Source organism: Gopherus flavomarginatus, chromosome 6 (assembly GCF_025201925.1).
Source record: "Gopherus flavomarginatus isolate rGopFla2 chromosome 6, rGopFla2.mat.asm, whole genome shotgun sequence".
Classification (NCBI taxonomy): domain Eukaryota; kingdom Metazoa; phylum Chordata; order Testudines; family Testudinidae; genus Gopherus; species Gopherus flavomarginatus.
Genome location: NC_066622.1, coordinates 99,675,967 through 99,689,977, shown reverse-complemented (window position 1 = coordinate 99,689,977; position 14,011 = coordinate 99,675,967). Strand labels below are relative to the sequence as shown.

The window sequence follows — 14,011 nt, the reverse complement described above, 5'->3', positions numbered from 1 at the left end:
AATTTTGTTGCATTACTAGAAGTGTTAGCTTAGGGACAGTTGCAATAATTTCTCCTTGTTTAAAAAAAAAAAAAATCAATGGGCAATTACTACTGTATTATGTCCAGAACCCCTTGAGTTCACCACCATCTGAACACGGCATAAATGGAGAATATGAATTAAAGTTCTTTCAGGAATCCAGCCCAATTCTATTTGTCTCAATGGCATATAAGAATTCACCACACTATTTTCCCCCCCCCCCATTTCTACATAGGAGGAAATCATGAAGATTAGGCATTCAGAACCAGTATGCAGCACAAATGTAGATTATATTTTAAGAGCTTTAGTAAATCACTCATGTTTGAAAATATTTGTAATTTACTTCTGTATACAGCTCTTGACACAAGACAGCTCTCCAACCACATTCCTGGATCACATAATCATTAAAATCTTACCCACCACACCCATACCATTCTGAAAAAGTCAGCCGCAACACAGAATCAAATCACAGGTTTCACTGCATGTTCCCTTGCTTCACAGTAATCCTTATTTTCAGAAGCAACTGTTTAGAAAAAAATTTCTCTCTGACATTACTCAGTGGCCTTTATCCACTGAGAAAGGCAGGTTATCTAAAACAGCAGACAAGCAGGAAGCCCTGGCCCTAACAGACAATATTTGCTGAAAGATAAAGACCTTGATAAATTAGTTGTTAAGATCATACATCTTATTACCACCTACTAAATTCCTCAGACCAAAAGCGTAAACTCTAACGGCTACTATAATGGCCAACACCTGCAAAAAAGTGAAGTACCTGACTCATTCACACTCCGCTCCTATTGTTTAAAATGGTACTGGTTTATACAGCAGGTTTTGTAGTACTATACCACACGTTGTAACATTCCACCTCAAGCCATCCAATAGGACATTGTCAGGCTTTTCCTCTCCCTCTCCTACTACTTCCAGTCCTTCCTTCCCACTTCTTCTGAGCAACTCTTCCCATCACTCTCTCTCTGTATCTGTCACATAACTTATCCCTATCTCAATGTTCAATCACTTTCCTCATCAATTTTGATCCTGGCTTTCCACATCTTCACACTTATCTTTGGCTGATTATCCATTATCCATCACTGCCCCCAAACCTTTTTCAGTCACTACTTTCCAGGACAGAATCCCCCATCCTGCAAGTATGGCCTACATTTTTTGATCCTAGATGTATGACTTCACATTTGGCCATATTAAAATGTATTTTGTTTGCTTGTGCCCAGTTTACCAAGTAATTCAGATCACTCTGTCCACTTAATTATTTACCTGCATGCTCTCTCTCCTTGGTTCTCAAAAAAATAAATCAATCAATCATCCATTGACCTCACTTACTTCCCAGCTCTTCACTTTTAAGATTCAGTGAGCCATAGACAACTGTTGTCTTGAGTTCTTTAGCTCCAATTCTATTTTCTGTTCTCTCCACTCTGTCTTCCACATTTTTCATTCCATTGAAATCACTCTCTTCAAAAATATAACCAAGTCTATGTAGACAAAAATGTTGGGTCCAGGGCTCCACCCTTGTCCTCTTTAACCTCTCTACTGCTTTTGACCCGGTTTTAAATTCATTCCAAACATCTTAGCTACCTTGCTCTTGTGTGATACTAACCTCTACTACAGGGGCGGGCAAACTTTTTGGCCTGAGGGCCACAGCAGTTTCAGAAATTGTATTGAGGGCCGGTTAGGGGAAGCTGTGCCTCCCCAAACAGCCAGGCATGGCCTGGCTCCTATCTGCTCCTGCCCCCCTTCTTGTCCCCTGATGCCTCCCTCCCCAAGGACCCCTGCCCCATCCACACAAAACCCACTTCCTGTCCCCTGACCACCCCCAGAACCTTCAACCCTGATTGCCCCCCACCGTCCCATCCAACCCCCCTCCTTCCTCACTGCCCCCCTGAGATCCCAGCCCTATCTAACCCCCCTGTTTCCTGTCCTCTGACTGCCCCAACCCCTATCCACACCCCTGCCCCCTGACCACCACCCTGAACCCCCCTCCACCCCCTTACTGCACTGCCTAGACCACCGGTGGCCACCCAGCTGGAGACAGCCACGCAATGCGCAGCACAGAGCACTGGGCCAGGCCCCAGCTCTGCAGCTGCACTGCCCCAGGAGCTCGCAGCCCTGCCACCCAGAGCATTGGGCCAGGAGCTCAGGGACCAGCCCACGGGCCATAGTTTGCCCACCTCTGCTCAATTAACTATTCAGAAAATCCTCCTCTTGGTCTCTCCCAATGTCCTTGGGGGTACTACAGAGCTCTCTGCCCTATGTCTTGCAATTCTACACCCTCTTTGGGTGATCTCACCCACAAAGTCATTAGCTTTCTTGAAAGTCCACTTCTATCATATCTTCAGGGAATTTACCAACTGAAAATAGCAATCATGAGCTCTAACTGGGAACAGCTTATATATTTTATAAAAACCTCAAACTTTATGTTACCAAGACTCGACCAGTCACAATATCAACTGTGTATATACTGAGCACCTTCTTCCTCTGCCTGAAGATTATAAACTCACTGGGGAGGGATCTGGCATACTTTTCTGCTTGAAGAACATGTACTCAGGGCTGGATTAATGCAAGGACGATGTGGGGCTACAACCCGGGGCCTCAGATTTCAAGAGGCTCCTCAAAATATATAATTTATTGCACTGTTTTTCAATTGGCAGCCCTTAAGCCAGAACTGGCCCTCATGGGACTTCTATTTGGCGGATCACTGGCCATCAGTTGTTCCTTCATGCCGCCTAAGAAGCAACAGCCAATCTGAGTTCCTGAGGAAGCAGCACAGCTCTCTCCACAGCCCCTCAGGAGCCAAACCTATTCTCACAGGAAGGGAGGGGGAAGAGTGGTCCCTGCTCACAAGAGGAGAGGAGGGGGAGCAAAGAGAGCCCTGCTGCTCATGGTAGCTTCCCTCCCTCTTCCTTCCTCTCCTCCTCTGAGCAGGAATGGCTCCTCCACTCTTCACTCACCACATCCTCTCCCAGGCTGGGTGCTACAGGGAGGGAGGGAGGGGGATGAACAACTCCTGGAGCTACCTACCCCTCCTGCACAGGGGAACCAACTGCAATGCCTCTCCCCCGCCTGCGACGGGGTAGGTGAAGAACCCCAAGAAGAGCAGAGGTGAGATGGGGGGGGGGAATAAAGCTGATGAGGGCTGAGCAGATGGAGGTGGGCTAAAAGACAGAACTGATGGGGACGGGCCAGATGCACTTCAGTTTATTTTTCCTTCTGTTTACTGTCATGCCATTAATTTAATTTAGAATTTTTTCACTTACATTCTGACACATTGAAACTGGACTATGTCGATACATTTCAACTTAGTGGTACACTTTTAATCAGGTGCTTAATCAGATACAGTAACTCCTCACTTAAAGTCATCCCAGTTAACTTTGTTTCATTATATTGCTGATCAATTAGGGAATATACTCATTTAAAGTTGTGCTATGCTCCACTCTTAAGTTGTTTGGCTGCCTGCTTTCTCCACAGCTGGCTGTCTCCCTATGCTCCCCCTCCTACCTAACCCCAGCGCCTCCCACCTGCCAGCAGACCCCACGGATCAGCACCTTCCACTCCTCCCCTGGCTCCTGCCCATGGCAATCAGCTAACTTGTGGTGTTTTGGAGGGAGGAGCGAGGAATGAGGACTCAGCGCACAGGCTACTCCTCCTCCCTCCCCTGCCTCCTGAATGCCACAAGCCAGCTGATTGCCCTGGGTAGGAGGCGGGGGGAAGGAGGGGAAGCCTGTGCCAAGTCCTCGCTCCTCCCCCCTCCCTCCTAAACGCTACAAGCCAGCTGATTGCTCCGGGCAGGAGGGAGAAGCAAGGACTCGGTGCATCTCCCGCCTCCCTCCTCTGCCTCCCAAACTCGACAATCAGCTGGCCTGCTACGTTTTGGGGGGCTAGGTGGGAGGAGGAGCCAGGACACAGAGTGAGAAGTAAAGAGGGAGAAGAGGCAGGTGAAGGGTGGGGGCTTGGGGGAAAGGGGTGGAGTGGGCAGGCTGAGGGTTGAGCCCCCACCTTGGTGCTTGCAGAGTAGGGGAAGCTGCCCTGGAACCTAACCCACCCTATTTACATTAATTCTTATGGGGAAATTCCATTCGTTTAACATTGTTTCACTTAAAGTCGCACTTTTCAGGAACATAACTACAACGCTAAGTGAGGAGTTACTGTACTTACACAACGTGAAGAAATCAGTAATTGGTGTGCTCCACTAGTTTTACTTGATTGTGGGCTGTGCAGTACTTTTCCAAAAAAACAGACAATGCAACCAAGTGTCAACCGTTTCAGGCAGTAACAAAGGGAAATTAGAGGTCCATTCTTCTCATAAGTTTAATTTTAATTTAATATGACAACAGAATTAAAGCAGCATGCTATGGCATTACAGTTCATTTGTATAATTTTGTTTGCAAGATGTTGTTGGACTATTGCCTATCAGCATGCTTAACCTTTTATCTTCAGATTAATAAATCTAACCCAGTACACTTGGTCTTGAAAGGCTGGTGTCAGGCCCTCACTAGAGAGCAAATATCTGAAGAGTCCTTTGGCCCTAGAGAGTGCTCTGTGTCTTATAAGGCCTGTTAGAAAATGTAATTGAATATCACTGGTACAGCTAATTAGTAATAAGCATAGAGATGCTATGCTTTAATTGCCTACCAGGTACGAGCCAAATTTAGAATGGCTGTGTTAATTTCAACGTTCATTCAGCTTTAAATTGGTATATCATATTTAAAAAACAGAACCAAAACAACAGGTAATTTAACAACAGAGTGTTTTGGCATTGGGCCTGGGTGATGGTAAAAGAGCAGATGGAAGGAACTGAATATGCAAAGAAGGACTCCCACAACTATAACAGCCCCGGTCCCTATCAAACTTTATGCAGTCCTACACATCATATTACTGGTGCGATTGGAAATACCCATGACACTAGTCTACAACTCCTCACAGCACGGATTCTAGTTGATTGGTACACCGATCAACTATACCACATCATATGTTTGTGGTGCTTTGTACTCTTCTTACAATCCTCAACCCTACAACTTCTTGTGACTGTCAGATTATAACAGGGGTAGGCAACCTATGGCACGCATGCCGAAGGCAGCACACGAGCTGATTTTCAGTGGCACTCACACTGCCTGGTTCCTGGCCACTGATCCGGGGGGGGGTCCTGCATTTTAATTTAATTTTAAATGAAACTTCTTAAACATTTTGAAAACCTTATTTACTTTACATCCATCAATAGTTTAGTTATATATTATAGACTTATAGAAAGAGACCTTCTAAAAACGTTAAAATGTATTACTGGCACACGAAACCTTAAATTAGAGTGAATAAATGAAGACTCGGCACACTACTTCTGAAAGGCTGCCAACCCCTGGATTATAATATAGCCCATTAGATTATGGCAGTAATATCATATACACAATTTTTTATATCACAGACTGGATCCACATACACTGTAAAAGTCCAAACTCACTGCAACATTAAGGAGGACCTGTGAAGAAGACACTAAAACCCATTTAATTCTCCACGGTAGCAACTGCCCCCAATCAACCAGAATGAAGGGACATAGGGATTTAATGCATAAGTGAAAGTCATGCTTCAGGGCCCACAGGCAGAGTTGCCAAAACCATACCATATATCCAAATAAGACATCACAATTACAGGGAAGAAAATCCACTACAAACACCTAGCCAGCCAAAAGTGTTCAGGCAAAGTCCTCCCTCTCCTCTACAATTACAGAGGAGAGGGTTCTGAAAGATTGGTTTTTATTCTATGCCCTCTGGGCCTGCTCATAACTCCAGCAGTAGTCTGGCAGCTCAGATATCACAATGAGACATTGTGGAGTATCACAGATGAGCATATGGAACCCAGACAGGTGGTGGGATTTTGTTTGTTTTTAAACTTGTTTGTGGGTTGAATGCTACTCTTAGCCTGGTTAGTAGGAACATTCAGCACATAGATTTCAGTCACCTTTGCAATAAATTCACCTTTAGAAAACTTAACAGGAAATACAATTTCAACGAACTGCCTTTTTGGAGCCAGAGTAACATGGAGAGAGTCGATATTTAAACAACAAATAAATGGTCATGCCACACAAGTAGCTTCATCTTACCCAATTTGGGCTTAGTTAAGATGCTGTAAGATCTTGTATTTACAATGTGGTAAGCACGGTGTTTTCTGTGTTTTATACAGGACCAAGTACACTTAATAGTTAACACAAAATATTAATAGAAATATGGCATATTTGGAAAGAGAAATGCACTAACTACTAGAGCTATATCAATTTTTGGAATCAAGCCAGCAGGAATATTCATTAAATACAACCCAGTCTCTCCCTGCTCTGATGAATCATGCCACAAATCAAAGTTTATGAGAGGAGCTGGTCTTACAAACAAGTACCATATAAAGCTAGGGGAAAGTTGCAATACTTAAAAAACAAAGCTTCAATACTTTGAAAACATATTAATTTTTGTGTGTCACTTGAAATTTATAATTAATGATCCATAAGGTGTTCAGTTCAGAATTGGACATTCTTACCAATAGAAGTCATGCATTAACTACAACTTTCCACTAAAGCAGCAAATCCACAGGTATCATTATAGACAGATTTATAACAGAACTGTGGTCAGGTAAGAACTGCAAGAAGATTTCACGGTTGAGTATTCTGTACACTCAGTCTGAACTGAGGAATACCACGGTATTTTTAGCAATTCTTTTTCACTCATTTGTGTAGAAATAATCCTTGATAACTTGAAAAATGAAAAACTTCCTTCCATACCAATTTATTTTTTAGCTCTCACATTCATTAATTACATATTATGCACACTCGTGTGCTGTTAGTAATTTGTTTTCAAGTGAAGACAAATATAGTTAATAGGCTTTTTCGAACAGATATAAGCAAAATTTGTATTTTACAAAAATCTTGACTAAGTCTCTAAACAAAGTCCACTAATTTGCTTATAGCACTAATGTACCCATTTTTCCCTTCAACCCCCAAAAAGCTCATCTATTTGTGAATTACATGTCCTTAACTGATGGCCCAACTAGCATGCTATGAGGATCAAACCCACATACTAATATGTACTTGAGCAACAGAAAAGAAGTTAGAGCAGTTGCCAGGAGTTATCCAAACAGAGACTGCCACCTACTGTATACACAGGACGATTGTTCAAAGATGTCTAATTTAATCTTGAAAGGAAAATAAGGAAACAAAAAATTGCTGTCTGTATGTTCTCCCCTCACTGTGTTCATGATTTTAATCACAAATTTAGTATGTTTGTGTGTTACTCAATATATGTCAGAGAAAACTCAACATACATCTTTTAAAACCAGGAAAAAAATAATTATACAAAAATCTAAAAATTAAACTAAACCTCCCCCACTATTGGTTACAGCTACCAATAACATTTAGACCAGTGAGTCTCAAACTTTTTTTTTTTACTGGTGACCCCTTTCACATAGCAAGACTCTGAGTGCAATCCCCCCTAAAAAATTAAACACACTTTTAAATATATTTAACACCATTATAAATGCTGGAGGCAAGGGGGTTTGGGTTTGGGGTGGAGGTTGACAGCTCATGGCCCCCCATGTAATAACCTCGTGACCCCCTGAGGGGTCCCAACACCCAGTTTGAGAACCCCTGATTTGGATGTTCTAATACTTCTATGAAGACATCACCAGATTCATACCAATTAAAAGCTACTTTATATTCCAAGGCCAGTTTGAGAACATCATCCAGGAACTGGCTGCTAACAGAGTATAATCAAACATCTCACTAGATTAGGATGCCACAGAGATTTATTCTTCTCTTTCAGCTTGATTACAGATCTCAAAAATATCCCTTGTATACATCTGATAACAAGCTTTCCTTAAAGAGCTATTTTGTAGTTGTTACGATATATTTAAATATATCGTAAACTTCCTAAACCCAGTGTAAACTAGTATCATTCTGAAAAGTAGCAATGAAGAAAATACGGCATTCATTTTTAAAAATCCTATACATCATTTGACAAGTGAATTGTCTGTCATCTGTTTTACCACAATACTTACTATCCTGTTACTTAACAACTGTACAAAGATTTCCTGTTCGGATAGCTGTATGCAGATTATTTGCCACTTATCCAAATAACAAGTCTGCCAGTGGAGGGAAAGGGAAGTTTGACAGGGTTTGTTTAATGAAGATGGCAGAGAAGTAGTGTAAATAGCAGCACGGAAAAGCAGGAGGGATCATGTACCAAATTTTCAGACTGTAACTTGCAAGTGTAAAATGAGATCGAAAAGTTACCCTCTTTCAGCTAGAAGATACAAGAGCCTCTTTTTTATTAATACTTCTACTTTGGCTCATACTTTCTTAGTTTCTTATCTGTACATCATTACATTTGAATTTAACCTTCATTTTAGACAGTGATCTGTAGAGGAAGATAGAAATGCAGACCTTCTACAATCAAGGCACTTTTAATTCAAACTTCACGTGAATTAGCCATCACTACAGCAGAGAGCAGATATGCAATAACATAATGCTAAGAATGTTGAACAGTTGCTTTACTGAGCTGTAAGAGCACACTGCTGGCTTTGCACACCTTCCACCTTCATACCTTGCATATGTTTTATTAATTTTATTTGCTCAGTTTCATTGAAACATAGGTTGGTTTTCTAGTCCCCAAAAAAAATTATAAACAGGGGTTTAGAAGATTTTTAAAACAATGGATATTAGTGGATATTAGTAAATGAAAGGATGTTGTTGGGACATTTAAAAATTTATCACAGTTTATATAACATTAGAAAACAAAATAAAAGAAGTTCAGCACAACTGTGGGAAAGCTCATGTCAATATTGCTGATTTTTTTTTGTTATGTATCATTAACACAACTGAGATGTGTTTCTAAAGGTTAAAGGAAGGCTGTCCATACTATAGTTTAACTCCTTCACCTCTGCATTCTTTGTTGCCATATGCAAAAAGGGATATCAATTCAGCATCAACTTTGACACTATGCATGACTCATCTTAGCCTTGATTATTCCCTTATCCACAACCTACACACTACCTTCCTCATTCCTATCCCCAAGGATCATTTTTCTGCCCTATGTTCAGCAGATTAAGCATTACAGACAAATACATATTTAAGAGGAAGTGTCAGTTAAACCAACCAGCCTGTATTATCTTGCATTCAGTGTACAACTTTGCTCCGAGGGAAGGCGGGAGACCAGCTTCTTACAACTATGCTACATCGCTGGCTAGGGGCCAACACGCAGGATTGTGGACAATGCCGAAGACAGACACTCTGCTGACCGCCGAGAAGGAAGCCCCAGTGCCACTCCTCAGCACTTCTAAATGCAGTTAGAACAAAAGCAGGCCCGTGTCACTTATGGTTGCCCCCCTCTCTCTTGCTAGCTCACGGGATGTCTCCACAGACAAAGCCCTAACCAGAAGGAGCTCTCATCATCAGGAGGGTCCCCCCTGCGGCGTCCCCCGAACCTTTCCCCTCTGCCAGGCAATACGAGACCGGCAATCAAGGTCCACCCGGGACCCGCTGACAGGAGAGGAGGTGAAATGGACAGTGCAGGGCTTCTCCCCAGTCACTGCAGCAGCACCTCCTCCCACAGCCCCTCCTGGGCCGGCGGAGCGCGCTCACCCGTCAGACACACGCCTAAGGCACCGAGACCCTTCTCGGGATCCCGCGGGGAAGCCCAAGCTGGCCGAGCAGGGCTCCCCGCGGGGCTGTGGACTGGGCAGAGCCCCCCCCGCGGGAAGTGCCTGTGTGTCTATGGAAGCTGCCGGCTCCGCCCGCCGAGGGACCCGAGTTCCCCTGCCTGCCGCGCCGGCTCCGCGAAAGGCTGAACGTGGCCGGGCTGCTCCCCTGGAGCCCGCAGCCAGTGCGGAGCTGCTGCTGCCGCACGGGAAGAAAGCGACTGCGGCGGCCCACGGGGGCTGTTGCGGTCCCGGCGCTCCCGCCTTCCCGCTGTCCTGCCCGCACATCCCCCAGCCCCGCTGCAGCTCCTGCAGCACCTGAAGGGCACAGCCCAGCCGCCTGCCGCGCTCACCGTCCTGTGCTGCTGGCGGTGCCTGCCCAGCCCAGGGAAGCAGCCGGCGGCTGTCAGCGCCCCTCCGCCGCCGCTCCGCGAGAGGAGAAGCAGCAGCGATCTCCTCACGGCAGCCGCCATCTCTCAAGTGGAAGCAGCCCAGCCGGCCCCCGCCCCACTCAGGCAGGCTGCACCGCGGGGCTGCCAGAGGCCGGGGCAGGCGTGCAACCACCAGCCAATCAACGGGCTTCCCCCCCGAGCTGGGGCGGGGCTAATGTTCGTCTAGCTCCCTTCTGCGAGGAAACTGGTGAGAGGCGGGACTATAGGATGTCAATCAGCGGGGACGGTTAGTAAGGGGTGGCCGCGAGGCCGGAAACAGCGCGGGGAGTTTAACCGGGCGGGGGCGGGGCACAGCTCGGGGGCGGGCTCCTGTGCAGCGGGCAGGGTGGCTGGCGGCACAGCGTGGATAGTACAGAAAAATTGGTTTGTAATTTGGGTTACCAGTTTTGGTTGGAGATATTCCTGGAGATTTTATCACATGCCATAATCTTTACAATTTCTGGAGACTCCAGGCCAATCCTGGAGGATTGGCAACTCTCTGTAATAGAGCAGAAAAGGACCCTGGTATACCTGGAAATCTCTTGGACCCCAGCTGGGGGACCAGGTGTCCGGCTCTCGACTGGAACATTTGGTCAAAAAGGGACCCAGGCGTCTCCAGTCACCACCGCCAACTGGGCCATTAAAGTTCGGGTTGGTGGGGCTGTGGAGCCAAGGCAGGCTAGTCCCTACCTGTCCTGGCACCGTGCTGTGCCCTGGAAGCAACCAGCAGCTCTGGCTCCTGGGGGGCATAGGGCTCTTTGCACTGCTCCTGCCCTGAGCACTGGCTCCATACGCTCATTGGCCAGGAACCAGCCAATGGGAGCCGGAGGGGGGCCGGGCAGTGCCTGCAGCGGGTGAAAGCAGCATGCGGAGCCTCCTGCCCTCCCCACAACACACACCTGCTAGTAGCGGACCTGCTGGCCGCTTCCAAGGTGAGCGCACCGCGGTGTCAGGACAGGCAGTCAGCCTGCCTTAGCTCTGCTGCGCTGTGCTGCTGACTGGGAGCTGCCCAAGGTAAGCCCGTGCCCCAACCCTCTCTCCCAACCTGGAGCCACCTCCTGCACCCCAAAGCCGTCATACCGGGCCCTAGCCCAGAGCCTGCCCCCCAGCCCAGAGCACTCACACCCATAGGCCCCAACCCCCACCCCTGAGCCCCCCCCAAACTCGGAGCCCTCTCCTGCATCCCTCCTGCATTATGCCTTGCCCCAGCTCAGAGCCCTCACCTCCCCCCTGCACTCCAACCGCCTGCCCCAGCCCAGAGCCCCCTCCCACACCCTGAACTCCTCATCTCTGGCCCTACCCCAGAGCCCTCACCCCCTCGTGCACTCCAACTGCCTGCCTCAACCCTAGGACCGGCACTAGGGTTTCTCACGCTGTAGGCGCATGGCCATTTCGCTGCCCCCCATGCTGATCCCGCGGCTCCGGTGGAGCTGCCGCAGTCATTCCTGCGGAGGGTCTGTTGGTCCATGGCTCTGGTGGAGCTGCAGCTGCTGCAGGCATGCCTGCGGGAGGTCCACTGGAGCCGCGCGAGCAGCCAACCATCCGCAGGCATGCCTGCGGCAGGTCAACCGGAGCCGCCGCCCGCCCGCCCAGCAAAATGCCGCCCCCCGAATAATCTTGGCACCCTAGGCAATTGCCTAGACTGCCTAAATGGTAGCGCCGGCCCTGCTCAACCCACAGCCCTCTCCCACACTCTGAATCCCTTGGCCCCAGCCTGGAGCCCCCTCCTGCACCCCAAACTCCTGGGATCCCAGTAAACCTATGTACCCTTGTGCCCTCTGCCAGCTGGCATCAAGAGGTCCTTGGGTCAAGAGACTTTGAACTGATTTGCAATCAAACAATGCAAATCCTATCCTCAATATTATTTCTAGGCTCCTTTTCAAAACCGTGGAGTGAGGAAGGCTGTTACTAAGCTCTTCTTCTTTTACACACACATACACACAGAGCTCGGGGAGGACACCACCAAGAGCATCTTCAGCTCAGCCTCCTCCCAGACTTCGGAATGAGAGAGTGTCTGTAGGTTCTTCACTTCTACCCCACTTCTCCAACGTCCAAGAGCATTTCTGCTGAGAAGTTCTCCAATCCACATAAGCCTCCAATATTAACCTACTTTGATCATCTTTTTTCTCTGCCCACAAGCCTGAGAGAGGTCTCTGGAAAAGGCATTGGAACAATACTCTTTCCAAAGTAGCTTTCTCCTATTCCTTGTGCCAGTTCCCACAGTGCATTCTGGGATGTTCCTATGTGGTGCTGGCAGCAGCAAAAAGCAGCAGCAGATGCTGGCTTCTAAGCAGAGGCAGCTGCAGGCATTCCTTGGGGAGGCAAGAGGGCTGTGTGGCCTTTTTCTGTGCAAAATGTAAAGAGAAAGGTCTCTCGTTAAACCCACACAACTTTAAAAACTATTTTTTAAAGCAATGTCTGGCTGGGCCAATGGGTTTCTTAGGGGATTCCTAGGAACACATGGAGAGCAGGAGAAGGGGGCATGGCACAGGATAAAAGGTACTGCAAGGGGGCTAAACAGGAGGGAAAAGGCCTCTCCAGCATGGAGGGGTATAGAAGGGAGGGATTCAACACACGTTGACAGACTGTATGCCCAGGCAAAGGATCAACCTGGTCGGGGTAACAGTAGAGCACAGGAGAAGCTTCACAATAGGACCTGTGCTTCAACTGCAAGGGGAGAAGGGGGAAAGCTATAATACGGACATATTCAGGCCTGTATCTGGCAAGCTAGATTTGTCATGACATAGATATGAAATGTAATGATGGCCTTCAAATGGTGAAATCACAAACAGGAGCATCATGTCATGATGACATATGAGGATACCACAACTCAAGCACATGAAATGTCAGTGTGTCTGCATGCTGCCACAATAGGACATAAGGATGTTACATCTCAGAGTTGTGAATTCTCAACATAATTTCACTCCACTACCACATGGAGTGTGATCTTGCAGCTCAGAGCTATAAAGATGCAAACCAGCTTATAACATTTGCACTTGATATCATGAAATCATACCTTGAAGCACAAAAGTTCAATGCATAACATCACAAATGAATGTGGTTGTCACAGTGTAGTAGAAATGCACCATCATTGGACACATCAAAGCTCAAAATGATGAAATCATGACATAGCTACATCACAAAGCCATATAACAGCATCACCGCTCAAATAAAGTCAACAGTATGACTGTGATATGAGGACATCACATGAATGGATGTAATGATGTAGCTTGAGTGATGAAATTACACTAACACTGTGCCATCGAAGTAGTGAAATCACAATACTGTGTCATTACCTGATGGTAGAACCAGATGACAACAGAGATCAATATGATGAATTGGGAATGCAATAAAATTGCACAACCATGTGACGTTACAATATCATAGACCGATAAGGCAATAAAGTCAAAGGGCAGCAGTATCATGGCATAGTCTAACAATATCATAGCTTAATATGTTGAGATCATGACAGCATCATTGTGATAAGTAATATTGTAGCTTAAAGCATGAAGTTATGCAACATGACATTGCAAATAAAAATTAAATCACAACACAACATCAATGTATTTTGACAGAGTATTGCTTTGCTGTGTGAAAATATTTTGACTTAATCTCAGAGTTGCAATGCAGCAGCATCAGGGTATGACATGACATCACAACTCAGAGCAATGAAGTCAAAATGTAACATCATTTTGTTGTTAGACAACATGCTGCTACAGAGGCCTACAGCTATTCTTCAGTGACCTTGTGAGCCCTGCAGAATGCAAAACAGTTCCATTGAAACTGGTAATTGGAATGTTCCTGCAAAATTTGGGATGGTTAGCAACATCAGGGTTTTGACGGGGGGCAAGATATATGTAAATACATTAATTAAATCTTGCTATGAA

At 46.2% G+C, this 14,011-nt stretch overlaps 1 protein-coding gene across 3 annotated transcripts in view; it reads right to left on the bottom strand.

Moving 5' to 3' along the window:
* The window catches only part of MCU (mitochondrial calcium uniporter), a 160,053-nt gene extending 149,851 nt beyond the window's left edge, over positions 1-10,202 (bottom strand). For 2 of the 3 annotated variants that reach the window (XM_050959638.1, XM_050959640.1), the window contains exon 1: positions 10,047-10,200. In XM_050959638.1, coding sequence (XP_050815595.1) covers positions 10,047-10,166 — 120 coding nt within the window. In that variant the 5' untranslated portion in view covers positions 10,167-10,200. Of the gene's footprint in view, positions 1-10,046 lie in introns of all 3 variants that reach the window. The other variant, XM_050959637.1, reaches the window with a different exon arrangement.
* Positions 10,203-14,011: the final 3,809 nt, after the last annotated feature.